The 15,000-nt window shown below is 42.9% G+C and overlaps 1 protein-coding gene across 2 annotated transcripts in view; it reads right to left on the bottom strand.

Annotated features, from left to right (window-relative positions):
• Nucleotides 1-110: 110 nt before the first annotated feature.
• The window catches only part of LOC103091813 (potassium voltage-gated channel subfamily KQT member 4), a 177,191-nt gene continuing 162,301 nt past the window's right edge, over nt 111-15,000 (bottom strand). The window contains exon 13 of one of the 2 annotated variants that reach the window (XM_076069021.1): nt 111-14,033. In XM_076069021.1, the coding sequence (XP_075925136.1) occupies nt 13,179-14,033 (855 nt within the window). In that variant the 3' untranslated portion in view covers nt 111-13,178. The remainder of the gene's footprint in view (nt 14,034-15,000) is intronic. The other variant, XM_076069022.1, reaches the window with a different exon arrangement.

Raw genomic sequence — 15,000 nt, 5'->3', positions numbered from 1 at the left:
GATCTCGATGAGAGGCGGTGACCGTGCAACAAGTGGTGGTGGGTGGTGGCACTTTTGTAAAGTTAAAACGATCGACGCACGTGAGAGACACTGGAGTCGAGACCAGGAGCGTGGGTTCAGCGAAGTTTATTCTGCAACGAGTTGCGCGCACCCCGTTCTGGCGAGATATATCCCGTGGAATTTCAGAATAGGATTGTGAATCGCGACGAGATGCACACGTGCGAAAATAAAAGCGAAGTTGCATCCGATACAATCACGAGAACTCGGTCGTATAACATCACGGGGCGTGCATACGGTAACTCGCACTCACTCAAAGACAAAGATCCCCCGTATAACCTGAACAGACTGTTGGGGCAAGTGCTGTTAGCAAGCAACTTATGACGGCCAGCACGGCACGTGAAGGAGGTGGGTGGCCGCCTTTGTCTCCCTAGTGGCAATGTTTTTTATGCACTGCACCAGGTACTTATATGAGGCTGAGTTGACCCAGGGGAGGCCCATGACCAGTTCAGGTAATCATGACTGGTGTTGACCATGAGCGGGAATCGAACTCGGGTGGCCAGGTTCGTAGTGCAGCGCAGCGCTAACCGCTACACTACCGCTCCCTACGCGCCCACAGTCACGCAGACTCCACACACTGAAACTCTTTAAGTTCTACCAATAGCTACATGCTATAGTAGCTATAGCATGGGGCATGAATACAGTCTTTTACATGAACATAGACAACGTAACTTATACATTTTAGTTCAAATACAATTGATCTGTATTTATGAAATCCCACAGTGAAGGCAATTAACTAATCATCAATAATCAAACAAATCTTTATTCTTGGTTCTTTCGGTAAAGTCACGTAGAAGGGAAATAATAAAATACAAATTAAACAATAAAATTCTCGCGACGTGATCTGATCTGATGATTGCTTGTGTTGCAATCGAAATGTGACAATTGTATTGTTTTATTTGTATTATTTTATTATTTCCCTTCTACGTGACTTTACCGAAAGAACCAAGAATATGAATCCCTGCAGTCACAAAAGCTTTAAATCGAAACAACTTATTGTTCATCCATAAGAGAGGTTTTTGGGTTGGAGCGCGTAAATATCTCGTTAAACCCGCCACCACCCGACACAGACTAAGTAAGGTTCGTCACGTAAATAAAACATGCCAATTAGTTCAGCACACCGGTGTGTTGGAGAGTAAACCCACAACATTTACAATTCGAGTACGACGTTTCGCCAGTAATCACAACCAGCATCATCAGGCGGACAGCCTGAGTTGTGGAGAAATCCTCCTGCTTCGGGAGATACATGTGATGTTGTCACTTGTGAGCCAATCAGGGACAAAGGCCGATGGGGGAGGGTTATCGTATGCATATAAATTACAACGGATACCATTACCGGTTGGGTTATTCATAGGGTAATCAACATGCGTAATTATGCATGCACACCATGCCTGTACATTCTTCCATTTTTGGGTGCAAGAAATCGCAGTACCTGTTGTCTGCTCACAGTTAATCACCATCGATGTATATGGTGACGTGTATAGGCATGCAGTTAAAGTGTATTACTTGATAATTCGCTTCCAAGCAGCACTAAGCCTGTAGCTATTGGAACGGTTAAAATTATTTTAATTCATCTCAATATCGACAGATTCTCTAATTAGTCTTGGACAATAGTAACTAGTTTTGCACAGATCTTCAACATCAAAATCATTTGAGTGTATTTTTTGGCGCGTGTGTTCTGCCACTGCCGACAGCTTTATTTGGGAGTGTTTCATATTCCTTTGGTGTTCTTTTAGTCTCATGCTGATCATTCGTCCTGTCTGACCAACATAGCATTTGCCAATCGAGCAATTAATCCGGTACACACCTTCTGTTGATAGCTCTGGTAATACATCTTTAGTAGCAGATATTAGTTTTTGCATTTTATGTACCGTGCCAAATCTCACTTGGATGTTTTGTTTTTCCAAAAAAAAATATGGCTAGTTTATCAGTTACTCCGACAATGTACGGTATGTTAATAGTTTTAATTGCGTGATCAATTTCAACGCGTGTGCTATTTGGTTTTGGCATTCAGTGCCCTGTTGATTTGTTCATAATTTTAACTGTTCATTTGCAGAGCTTCTTTAACATTTTTAATCTCACTCCCCAGACTGTCACCATCTGACACTTTCTTAGCCTGATCTGATGTGTGAGCGTGTTAATGAGAGAGGATTTCTGCGTGGGGTGATGGTGTGACTGCATTCAGATAGGTGTCAGTGTGCGTTTTATATGATTAAAAGTTGCGTGTTATACTTATTGTTGATATTTCTACTTGCCGGACTCTAAAACCCCAAGTGTTAAACCAAGGGGTAAAACAACCTGTTGACAGAAGCATACCTTAGGGTTTAACGTGTTCAACTTAAGGGTAGAGAATGTTACAATTTAAACAGAAAGAAAACGATTGTTCTCACCGAGTCCTGACACATTTCAGCACATGAAACTATTTTTAATCGGACAAAAAAACCTGGGAAGCATATCTATCCAGAACATGAAAAACAGGGTGGTGCATTGTGCAATACCAGACGTTGAATGACTAAGGCTTTAAAATATCCATATACTTTGTACACTCATGTAAAAGAAATGTCAATCACAGTATTAAAACATCACAATGCTTGCAGGGCAGTATTGCAAAAGTAAACCAATTTTAAATTTAAAACCTTTGCTGGTCTGCATTCCAGCATATGCAGGGAAGTCCCTTGAATGTGATTGCAACAACTCCATCCTTGTCAAGAAGAAGTCAAGCTGCTATCGTCTGTGCTTGCTTGCGACTGCCAACTTCCACTTAGTTTTTGTAAAAAATTGAGACATGATTATTAACCGAGATTGATCAGTTACTACATGTTGTCGCAAAGTTTTGCCGTCTTTGTTTTGTAACAGATTGTCAAGTGTGCCAAGACAGAACTCTCCTCAGTCTCGAATTAGCAATGGATAGTGGTTGATCTCTGTTGGTGAATGTTCCACATTTCTCTGGCAGGTATCAGTCTCAACATATAACATCGTTAATTATGACAATGCCATCAGTTAATCTTACGTGGTTGATACGTTCTCTTGGTTTATTCCTTTAATTTCCAATTAAATATTTTTACAAACTACCATTGTCAATCTCAATCGCCTCAGTGAGGGCGAATCTCTTTACACGGCTATTGTTTTGTTTTTGTATTTCTACATCCAATACAATTGCAGCTGTTCTATCCCCACGCACACATTTGAGAATTTTAATATCGCAAAACTTCAGCGAGAAAATTTTGACAGTAGTGATCAACACTTTAAATGTGTTCATGTCTTTTTTTTTTAAACTCACCCCTACCAGAACCACCATCTGAACAACATCCACTAACGACCACCACCGCCATCAGGACCACAACCACTAATAATTACCGTCACCACAACTGACACCAGAACCACATGGTAGGGCTTTGCTTCACGTGTGTTCTGAGACCTATTCAACAGGTCCAACAATCCATCGCAACATCCCATGCATTTTTAGATGTTCACTTTGTAAATGTGTTTTTGTCATCGTTCATTTTTTGTCATACGTTTGATTTTGTAAATATGTTGTTGGATTGTCAAATGTGAGCGTGGGGCGTAGATATGTTTTATTTTCAATACTATGGGTGACACACGAAACCACATCTTATGGGTGGAGTATTGCAAAGCTTATGGACAAAGAAAGGTTTGTTCTCACCACGTCTTTCATATTTCAGCACAATAAGCACTTTGTGGAAATATAGAAAACACCTCTGGAGACATTTTTGCACAGATTAGAAAAACAGGGTGTTGCAGTGCCATAACAGACTTTGAACAATGATCAATGTTTTTAAATGTGTATATTAAGTACAATAAAAAAAATCACAAGTGTAAATTACTCCAGCATCCTACTTGTTCTGTCCTTTGACCCTACATCGCTGCTGTGATTACATTTTATGGGTGGAAGGCACTTCTGGTATAGTCAGTCGAGGTATAAAACGATCCCTTAGCATTCAGACATTGATTTCCCATTGTAGACAGAGCAGACCTTCCCGAGAACCAATCTTCTAGATACGGAGAATATTCCAAGGAACGCTGTCTTTTCAGAGCACGATGGAGGCGTCTTGAAGGAGGCTGAGGTGCGCTGGTCCCAGCTTCACCTAAGCAACAGTGACCATGCATACTCTTTGGTTCTATTCGGTAAAGTCACGTAGGTAAAAAATAAAACAACAAAAATCACGACGTTTCGGCCACAACACAAGCGGCCTTCATCAGGTGAAGGGACCAGACTGTCTCGAGGACAGCGCTGGAGTGAAACACAGCCAAGCTCAGACCGTGACCTTTAAGCTGTGTGAGAGTAATTAAGGTGCCTTGACAAAGGAATTAGCATAAAAATTTGCATTTAATAGGCGGACTTAGGATGATGAAAGGTGGGGAGGGGGTGAACATGTGCAGGCTGGCGAGGGGCAAGGTAGAGTCCACATGCTGGTGGTGTGAAAAGGGAGTTTTAAGAAGCTGCGAAAGTTTGGGGTACCACTACTTGAAAAATATATTGTACCATTGAAAATTCGTTTAATGTTTGGTTCGATTTAGAACATCTTTACAATGGTTGCTTAATTTGAAACCATCTTCTTGGTTGAAATTGTGTCTGTGTTTGTAGATCTGAATTGCCTCATGAACAAATTCGCGAGCACAAATCAGATTTGAAACACGGCAGAACGAATTCTTCTGCGGTAGCTGATCGCTGTTACAACGCTGTGGGTGATCACGATATAATTTTCTCCGATACCAAGGTTCTTTGCAAACCCACGGGTTTTTATCAGAGATTTGTTCACGAGGCAATTCAGATCTACAAACACAGACACAATTTCAACCGAGAAGATGGTTTCAAATTAAGCAACCATTGGAAAGATGTTCTAAATCGAACCAAACATTAAACTAATTTTCAATGGTACAATATATTTTTAAAGTAGTGGTACCCCAAACTTTCGCAGCTTCTTAAAATTCCCTTTTCACACCACCAGCATGTGGACTCTACCTTGCCCCCTCACCAGCCTGCACATGTTCACCCTCTCCCCACCTTTCATCATGCTAAGTCCGCCTATTAAATGCAAGTGTTTATGCTAATTCCTTTGTCAAGGCACCTTAATTACTCTCACACAGCTTAAAGGTCGCGGTCTGAGCTTAGCTGTGTTCCACTCCAGCGCTGTCCTCGAGACAATCTGGTCCCTTCACCTGATGAAGGCCGCTTGTGTTGTGGCCGAAACGTGATTTTTGTTGTTTTAATGTTTTACCTACGTGACTTTACCGAATAGAACCAAAAAGTATGGATCCTTGCAGTCACGAAAGCTTCAAATCTAGAAGTGACCATGCAGTGCCATCCCACCCCAAAGCTGCCTGGAGAACCAAGGAATCCTGCCTGCAAAAAAACGAATGTGACCTTGGAGCCGCTCGTGAGCCATTCGGGAGCACTGTTACCAACTTTTATGAGGATTGGGAGGCCTGGTGACTTGTGTTCTGCCTCACTCTTATCTGGAACTGTCCGGTGGGCCGTGACAGAGATTTCCCCCTGTGGGCCACACATGAGTGCACCGTCCCGTTGAAAACCGTTGGCAGTATCTTGTCTGGTACCGTGTAAGACAGCTCGTTAAACAGCACATGCTCTTCCTCGTTAAATTAGTCTGCAAGCCACCTCTTTCGCGCACCCGGTGATATCGTCTGAGCCAAGGAATATGGCGAATGCCTTGAGTAGCGCCAGTTGTGCAGTCCGTTGATACCTGGAGTTTGCCCGTGCAGAGTTTACATTATTATCAGTGGCTGGAGGTAGCTGGGAGTCAACTCTGGAAACCCTGCAAACCTTGCAGGCTCTGATTTTCATCCTGAGCCCAAGCCGTGCAACCTTGCCACCTCGTCAGTAATCTGCATTGATCCTTTAACCAAGCCCTGTAACCACGTGACGTCTGCAACTCTGCTCAGCGCTGTAGTCCAAGAGCTGTGAGCTTGCTGCCTCTTCAACTCGGTCTGGTCCTCTATTTATGGTCTGCGAGCCTGCAACGTCTTCCCCCTTGTCTCGACCCTGTTGGTCGAGGCCCTGTACATCTGAAAACTTCTACAACTCTGTCTAGATCTTGTAATCCCATATTGTAACCTGTTTTTCACAACTGAAAGTCTGCCAAATTTGAATCAAGTCATTCCTGCGTTGATGTTAAGACTGGAGCACTATGACTATGACTTAAACCTTTCCATCACTAGCAGGCAATCCAAGGGCCACGCATTCAACTATGTAGTTGTTGTGGTTCCCCCATTCACAGCACTCTGCATCTGCGACCTTGTCCTTACCTACTGCTGTTACCTTTGTATGGGAGTGCAAGAACGAATGGTGAGAACTTGAGTATTGTCCACTTTTCCTGGTCACGCGGTATTGTGAGAACCTTGGATGCATGAGTCCCCTTTGTCCCATATACTATTCTGGCCCAATAACAGCATGCCCCTTGCCCATGATTAGATGTTAATACACTTCCCCAAGCTCTAGCTTGTGCCTTGGGTTCAATGTAATCAGTTTTTGGATTTTTACAGAAGTACCTTTAGCCCTGATTAGATATTTCCTTTGATTAAATTTGATGTTCCTTCATGCCTTGGATTTCCTTTCAATTTTTTTTTTAAATCGTTGTGCCATGTTCATTTTTCTACGATTAACCTATATTGTGCATTTATATTTGCTTAATGACCCTCTCAAATCATGGCAAATTTCATTGTGTTGTTCTTTGCGATCCCCAGTTACCTGACCTTCCCTTGCGTTGAACCTCTTACCCAGAATCTGGGTATCTTGACAAGTACGTTGCCCAAGACAAATGCAGACAATACTTTATTTGTATAAATGTCTCTACATTGTATTTATATCTGTGGTGGTAATTTAGCAGTTTAAGTTGATAATGTATAGGAAGACAAGTTGTGACGACCAGACCTCATCTCTCAATGGCGGCTCTTTGGCGGACTGTGTTCGTGCACTCTGTTCAGACGAACTTCACTTTGAAGACCGCAGTCAGTCTTCAAGATCCTGGATGGGTTTGCCCCCTGCCTGGCTCTCTCCTCCCACTCCCTCCTTCATTGAGCTCCAGTACGGAAATTCCAGCATGGACCTCTCCAGCTCTGAGCTCCAGCACTGAGCTCCAATGAGCTCCAGCACTGAGTTTCAGCGCTGAGCTGCAACATGGGTATTACCAGTCACCTCCCTTTCCTCGCCACTGTTAAGATGCCCCTCACTTTGAAATCTGAGGAGTGATTTGCTTTATTTTTTATTCCATTTTTGGTTAGCCTACGCTTTTAGTTTTATTTCCATTAATATAGAACATGCTTTATATCCTAAATACCCTTGCTTATATATAGTTTAGTATGAACGCCTTTTTTTACTACACTATCTTTACCCATTTAGTTTGTCTATATTCAGCTGAAGACCACTGGCCACTGATATATAAATCGCTTGGATTAATTATCAGAAATGCAATTACATTATTCTACAAGCCTTTAAGTCTTGGTCCTCTAGGTAGTATTCCAGAATTAAACGTCTTTAGTTTATTTAACCATCAAAGGGTCCAAGCATATCCAAATGGAAATAGGCACGAACCCAGAATTAATGAAGCACAATAATTGTAACAATTTCTAAAACGCTAAACAGGTTACTGATCATATTGTATCTAAAAATCTGAGACCTAAAATTAACTCACTTAAATTATATATCTAGTCTTAACCCAAATTTTGTAGCCATCACGAAAACATGGCTCTCTTTAAAGATTCCGGACCAAAATTTCAATTGATGGATTAAACCTCTTCGGAACTTATAGGGTCACTCCAGATTGTAAATGTTGTGGCTTGGCTCTACAACACACTGGTGAGCTGTACTAGTTACGATTTGGCAACGTTCTGTTTACGTGACAACCCTTGCTAGTTGGCTGTGTCGGGTGGTGGCGGGTTTTAATGACATTTATATATTTATGCGATCTAACCCAAAAAAACCTCTATTATGGATGACATTTATGTAATTGATTGGTCTTCAATCCTTCATTCGAATATACAGCAATGCATTGCCAACCGCGGACTTGCCAACCGTGGAATCCACGTACACACGGTTTTATTATCTGAATACCAATTTACCAAACTCGGCCTGGAAATGTTGAGTTCATATTATATGGGTCATTTGGTAAAGTCACGTAGATAGGTTCAAAGAAAATAACAAAAAACTACGACGTTTCGATCGCAACGCAAGCGGTCGTCATCAGGAGGACAAAAGAGAGGAAAGCTGCTGAGGCAAACTGTTTTAAAGGTTTGAAATGGGTGTAGCCCAAGGGTCATAAACGGAGTGGGCGGGGCCAGTGATGTTAATGTCAAAACTTAGCATGTTAATGTAAGATCGGAGGACAACCTCCATGACGATCGCGTGAAGGTGGCTATGTTAATGTGAAATAAATTAGCATGTTAATGTAAGATAAATTAGCATGTTAATGGCGGATCGGAGGACGACCTCCGAAAGCTTTTCGTCAAGATTTAAACGTTGAGTTTCCATGCCTGCCTCCTCGCCTGCCCACTCTTCCGTCATTGACGACCCGGAAGAGGAGGGGGAGGGTGGGCTGAGCCTCTCCTCCTAACCACCCCTTCCCCCATCATTTCATTGTCATTTTCATAATCGTGGTCCTCGCATCAACAATAAAGGTGTGTCAAGTTAATGTAATATCTATTTGTGTTTTATTATTTTATTACGCAATGTGCTGTATCTCATTCGTGTTTAGTGATGAAACAGGTAACTTAGTTAACCTCGGCCCCCTATACTCTACCAACCGCGAATTTGCCTACCGCAGCCTTTTTCAGAAACCTAACCCCCGCGGTTATCGAGGGATTGCTGCATTATAAGTCTGCCTCGTCCACTCGCTAAAATACATTTCTGGATATTAAATGATAATGATCAATTTGCACTCCCTCAAGAAACAAGGAGTAAAAATAATGTTAACCCCCTGGTTCACGTCTGAACTAAGCAATCTCCAATAAAGCTACACAGCATGGGCAATAGCAATGATATCAAATCCTGAAGGAACAATAAATGTCGGAATACTTTATAAATACGTGTACAGAACAAAAAAACCCTAAAATCTAAATACTCTAAATGATTAAGACAGCCCCAAAGACAATTCCAACACATTTTGGTCTGCATTAAAATTCCCTTAGAATGCCACGACTCATTCTCCTATTCCTTGTCTAGTTATAAATGGCAGTGACATTTCTGGTGACTCTTTCAACCAAGCGTTTTGTTCAAGCAGCGAATATCTTGGCAACAAGTAATCTCTCATCAACTAATTTCACTCAACCCTAATTATTCCACCCCTTTGTCCTGCTCAAAAACATTTGAACTAAGAGAAGTAAAAACAATTATGACTAAGCTTAATCCCTGCAATACTGCTGAACCATTGGCGTTGAAATATTTTTTAAAATGTGACAATGCTCTTTGAATCCCCAGTACACTATTCGTTAAATGTGTCAGTGTGATGGAAAATTAACAAAACATCCAACTCAATACCCTGTGAGTGGAAATTTACATTTGTCCGTATTTATATCCAGGGAGCGATTCAAACAAATCGTCCACTTACCCGCCCATCTCTAATCTCTGTATCTTGTCTAAAACAGAAAAAAAATAGGCTTGAGTACTCACGCCACTGCCAGGGTCCACTGTTAGCATGGTCGGCTACGTAAGGTGCGAAATAAGTTTAACATACATATCTAGATTTGAAGTTTTCGTGACATACATACTTTATGAAGAGATGAACTCCCATCTCCATGTCAGCACCATATACCTGCAATTAAAAAATTATAATAGAATTCTAGTGCTGGCACAGAGATGGAGTTCATCTCTTCATAACAGTGGAGTCTGGCCGTGGCCACCAGCTGAACAAACTGCCTTAGACAAGTGACCCGCAACATAGTGTGATGGAAAATTAACAAAACATCAATCTGGTTTTAGATCTAAGCATAGCACTACCACTGCATCACTAACAATTTTAGACACGATATATACCCTTGACAATATGAACATCTGCTCAGCTGTCTTCGTAGGCTTTGCAAAGGGATTCATTTGGATGGTAGAAAACAGTGCGTAAAACTGAGCAATCTTTTCTCTGACTTCGTTCCACTCAGCAAAGGCGTTCCATGGGGTTCTTTGCTCGGGCCTATTTTGTTCTCAATCTATATAGACAATATAGTCATCTCATAACATGTCAATGTATGCTGATGACATGATTCTCTATCCCTCAGGATCTTCATTAGTTAATGTACAACAAAAATACAAGATGACATTACACTCGTTTATCAAATATTAATAAGCACTAAAACTCGACCTAAATGCAAAACCCTCAAAAGGTGTGAATTTTCTGGGGCGCTTCTCTACTCTACTGTAGCTCAGACGCATTGCACGTTGTCCATAACCACCCTCTTAAGGTTCAATTGAAATTGTATCCTCATACAATAATATTGACATCTGGCTTTCAAACCTCAAAGCAATTTGAATAAAGAATAAAGGTCCAGAATTTCCTGTTTCTCATCTTTACACGGAAACATTTCATGGCTACTACCTTTATGCCTATCGTAGAATATGCTGACATCATATACAAATCAATCTCTAAAACCATTTTACATTTGCTAAATCCTAGCTTTCATTCTGCCTGACATTTTATCTTACAAACTAATTACTGTGACCTTTAGTCCAAGACCGGTCAACACTGTATTTTAACTTGGAGGGAGATGCATTGGCCAAGTTAATCTTGATTGCATACACCTTTTATTTATCGACTCGGCATGTGTGTTTGCGCAGAGCCAGGCAGTAGCTTCATCATTTGTAGAATGTAGTGTCCTCAGACCGCCACAATTCTTGGTTCGCAGACAGTCTTCACCAATGTGTGTCATCGTCTGTCTTGCACCATAGCTACAGTTCACCAAATCTCAATACTTAGATGCTGCACAACACTAAAGTGCATTGTAACAAGGGAAAAAAAGAAATTCACGGTTCTCAGTCATTCCCTGTTAATGCCCTAAATACCTGGAATTCCATCGTTTCAAAATTGTCCATGGTTTCCCTCCCATACAAATCACAATGATGCACTAAGCTGTTGATTTTTTTTATGACTCCACTTGAAATTGCATTTCACATATATCAGTCAGTTTACAATAACCCTATATCTATTTAATGTATTCTGTAACTTAAATTGTAATTTATTTATGGTCAGTCTAAAAATAATCTACCCAAGCCAACTTGCAGTATGTAAGACAGTGCATTATGTTTGCGCACTTGAGACATTCGTAGAAGGCGCCTTACAAAGAAATGTAAACTATTATTATGTTGATGTCTCGTGCGGCAGTTGTTTTTTCCGATTTCTATTTGCTTCATGTCTGTATTTCATTTATTTTACCTTTGTAATACTGGTGACCCAAGTCACTCTTGCATTGGAACCATCCTTGTCTGGAGTTCCCACCTGATTCAAACTAAATCAACTTAAATCGTGGATATAACACATCTTGAACATTCCTGATGCACCCACAGGTGCATAGCGAATGCCTATGGTGCCTGAAAACATCTTTACTTGGCTATGCTCACCCAGCAAATGCCAGAACCCCAAAAGGCACAATACAAAGCCCGTCCTCTTGATGGCCTTGATCAGATTAACCATGTACACGTAAAATCAAAGATTCCCATTTACCGTTATAGACCACAGGGGCAAGCGTTGTTAGTGAATGGGTACTCTGGCTGGCAAAGCACGCGATGTTTGATTGTCTTCCGAATGTTATTATTCAATATCCTATCAGCTACTCCGAAGTTGACCTAGAATAAGTATAATACAGGTTTAGATACTGATGTCAGGTACTGAAACTGGGTATCCAAGATGTGTGCTAACCACTGTACCACCACGCCCTATTATATACAAGCACACATAAAACCCACACATATGAAGAACAGACAGTAATGCATACATTCACCCACTATTGTAATCGCCATAACATAGTTTAACGTATTCTTGGTTCTTTCGGAAAAGTCACGTAGAAGGGAAACAGTAAAATCCTCACGACGTTTCGACTGCAACACAAGCAATCATCATCAGGTGTGAAAACCACAGCAAGAAAATTGGAAAAACGTGGCGGGTTTTTTTAACGTTAGCACCACGGAGAGCGATTTGGCAGTTATTCAGATGGACGAGTCCATCTATGTTCGGAAAAGAGGAGGGGGGAGACGAAAATAATGGATGCGGTCTGAAAGCCACCGTAAGCGTGAACAATAAATTAAGACCCGAAATGGTTTATCAAATACTTCCAATGATTGCTAAGCCAGAATCCATCTTCTCGGTTGAAATTGTCTCTGTGTTTGTATATGTGGATAGCCTCATGAACGAATCTCTCATGGTAGCCAGATGGCTTGCAGAGAACCTCTGTCTTGGAGAAGTCAATGCCATGTGAGCCTACTGAATTATAACAGTGATCTGCCACAGCCGAGGTGTTGGTCCTACCGTGTTTTAGGTCTGCTTTGTGTTCACGAACGCGGTCCGAGATATGTCGTTTGGTTTCTCCAATGTAACTACTACCACAGAGGCAACTTAGTTTGTAGACGCCAGGGTACTGTAGGTTTAACATCTCACTAAAATCCATAACTCATCTTTTTTTAATACCTCACTGGTTATATATAAAAAGCAGGATACTATTCGGTAAGTACATTCATAATGCTTGTTTCTATTGATATTCATGCTTTGGCAGAAGTAATTACACTATCATATTTGGCTTCTGATATAGGTCTGTCATGTACATTGACACACAGTCAGTACTCTAAATTATACTTAAAACATTTAATCCCAAGCCTGTGGTGCATAATCTCTGCCTTTGGTTTCTGATACAGCAAGACTAACTGCAAAGCAGCCACCTCTGATACCTGCGGGTCTACTACGGTATTTCAATGGGCCAGTAAGTGCAGAATTAAATCCTCATACATTAAAGGGCTTAAACACCCGTCAATTGGCAATGGTAATGACTCAACACTCCAATTTAACTGGGAGCAGTAAGGTGCATTTGACAGTTCTCTTGGCTTGGATATCACCTGCCTGTGCTTTAAGGTGGCCACTCGTTGCCAAAGCGTGCTCATGGGCGGGTGTCCTTCACACGCCACCTCCATCCGGGTGTGGGCCCTGAGCACAGATTACTGGCCCATCGAGCCCACCCTGGAGGGAGACAACAGAGCCCCATGCCCGCTGCTTCATCTGCAGCCCCTGGGCCCCGTGACCACCCCGCCAGCCCTGGGGCCTCACTTCTGGGCCCTGCTCAGCCACTTGTCCTGACCAAGCCGGGGCAGCCGAGCCGACCTGTACCCGACTGTCTGCGACGACAGCCAGCGATGGTTCAGAACAGACCGCCATCCCCGCCATCTCACTCAACATGGAGCCCGGCAGTGTCACTTCAAGCTGCCCTGGCGCCATGCCAGCACGGTGCGAGCATGGGGGTGTGGGTGGTCCACATTGTGCTGAGCCTTGGTGGCCTCTCCACTGCCCATGTCCTGCCTTGCTCACCTGTTGTGGAGCCACGCACACACCTGGTGGATCGTCCAGAGAGTCCGTTTCTCGCAAGGCGCTGGAAATTGCGGGCATGGAGTGTGCCGTTGTCGGGTAAGGGGGAGGAAGGTCTTGCACGGGGTGGCCAGGAGAGTGTGGTAGCATCGTGAGAACTGTAAGCCCATTGGCCAGCGTGGCCGGAGGAGATGCAGCGGTTGGAGGCGACGTGCGCACCACGGTGCCCACATTCCCTGTGAATGACACCCTCACACGTGCGGTCACCGCTTCATCTGCCTTGTCTGTGCCCGGGTCTCCAGAGGGACTGGCAGTGAAGACCGAAGACTTCGTGTCACCTGGTGTAGGTGCCCTGGAAGTGGGCTCCTTTTGAGCGTAGCCCTCCGCCCGTAACCTTGCCTGGCGGTGCAGCTCAATGATCGCATCCAACTTGTCCTCAATCACTTGCACCTGCAATGTAACCATAGAAAAGGGTGTCTCTTCGTAGCCTGGTGCATTGGATGCAATAGGTGCCGTTTGTAGTCATCTGAAGAATGGTGTGGTGGTCCATGCCTGTGATCCAGAACTTTGGAAGTAAGGGTTGGTGGATCATGTAGATCTGAATGGAACTCCCATAACCACAGGGTTATGGGGTGGCTAGACGTCATTATAGTCAAACAGTTAATGAACCCATCTGTGCAGACCAGGAGATTGAGTGAAATATATCTTTATTTTGCTGGGTTTTTTTGGACTTGCTTGATCTGATCCAAACAACTATGCAATGCCAGAATCAAAATATAATAATCTTTTAACCCTTACTGGCAATAAAACAGTTGTGTTGACATGTTAAAACACCAAACAGAAACCTTTTGCAAGCAATCATGTCGGCATTAACCACATATACTTGTGAACATGCAAAAAAAACATGCTTTGGAAGTATATGCATTGTATTTGAAACTGATTGGTCCACACCAAAGACAACTTTCTTTAGAGCCTAGTCTCAAAACATGCTCTGGTAGTATATACATAAAAGACAATGCATATACTACCAGAGAATGTTTTTTTGTTCGCATGTCCACGACAAGTATGTGTGGTTAATGCAGACACGATTCCTTGCAAAAGGTTTCTGTTTGGTGTTTTAACATCTCAATACAGCTGTTTTACTGGTATGAAACGTAGTGGACTGGAAGCCCAACCAGGATTAATTCACAGGAGGCAGGGGATTAATTGTGTATGTCTGTGGATGTCTGTCCACGTGGGAGGGGTGGGGCTGGGTGGAGAGGGGAGGGTAGGGAGGGGCTGGGTGGGGAGGGGAGGGTGGGGAGGGGCTGGGTGGGGAGGGTGGGGCGGGGTGGGGGGTGGGAGAGGTGGGGGTGGGTGGGGTGGGGCTGGGTGGGGAGGGGCTGGTCACCCCGTATTGCCCTTATATGGACTGGAA

Source organism: Petromyzon marinus, chromosome 23 (assembly GCF_048934315.1).
Source record: "Petromyzon marinus isolate PM22_M1 ecotype Great Lakes invasive population chromosome 23, UKy_Petmar_22M1.pri1.0, whole genome shotgun sequence".
In the NCBI taxonomy this organism is placed as follows: Eukaryota; Metazoa; Chordata; class Hyperoartia; order Petromyzontiformes; family Petromyzontidae; genus Petromyzon; species Petromyzon marinus.
Note: the sequence above shows the minus strand (reverse complement) of the source record. Positions and strands in the feature narration are given on the sequence as shown.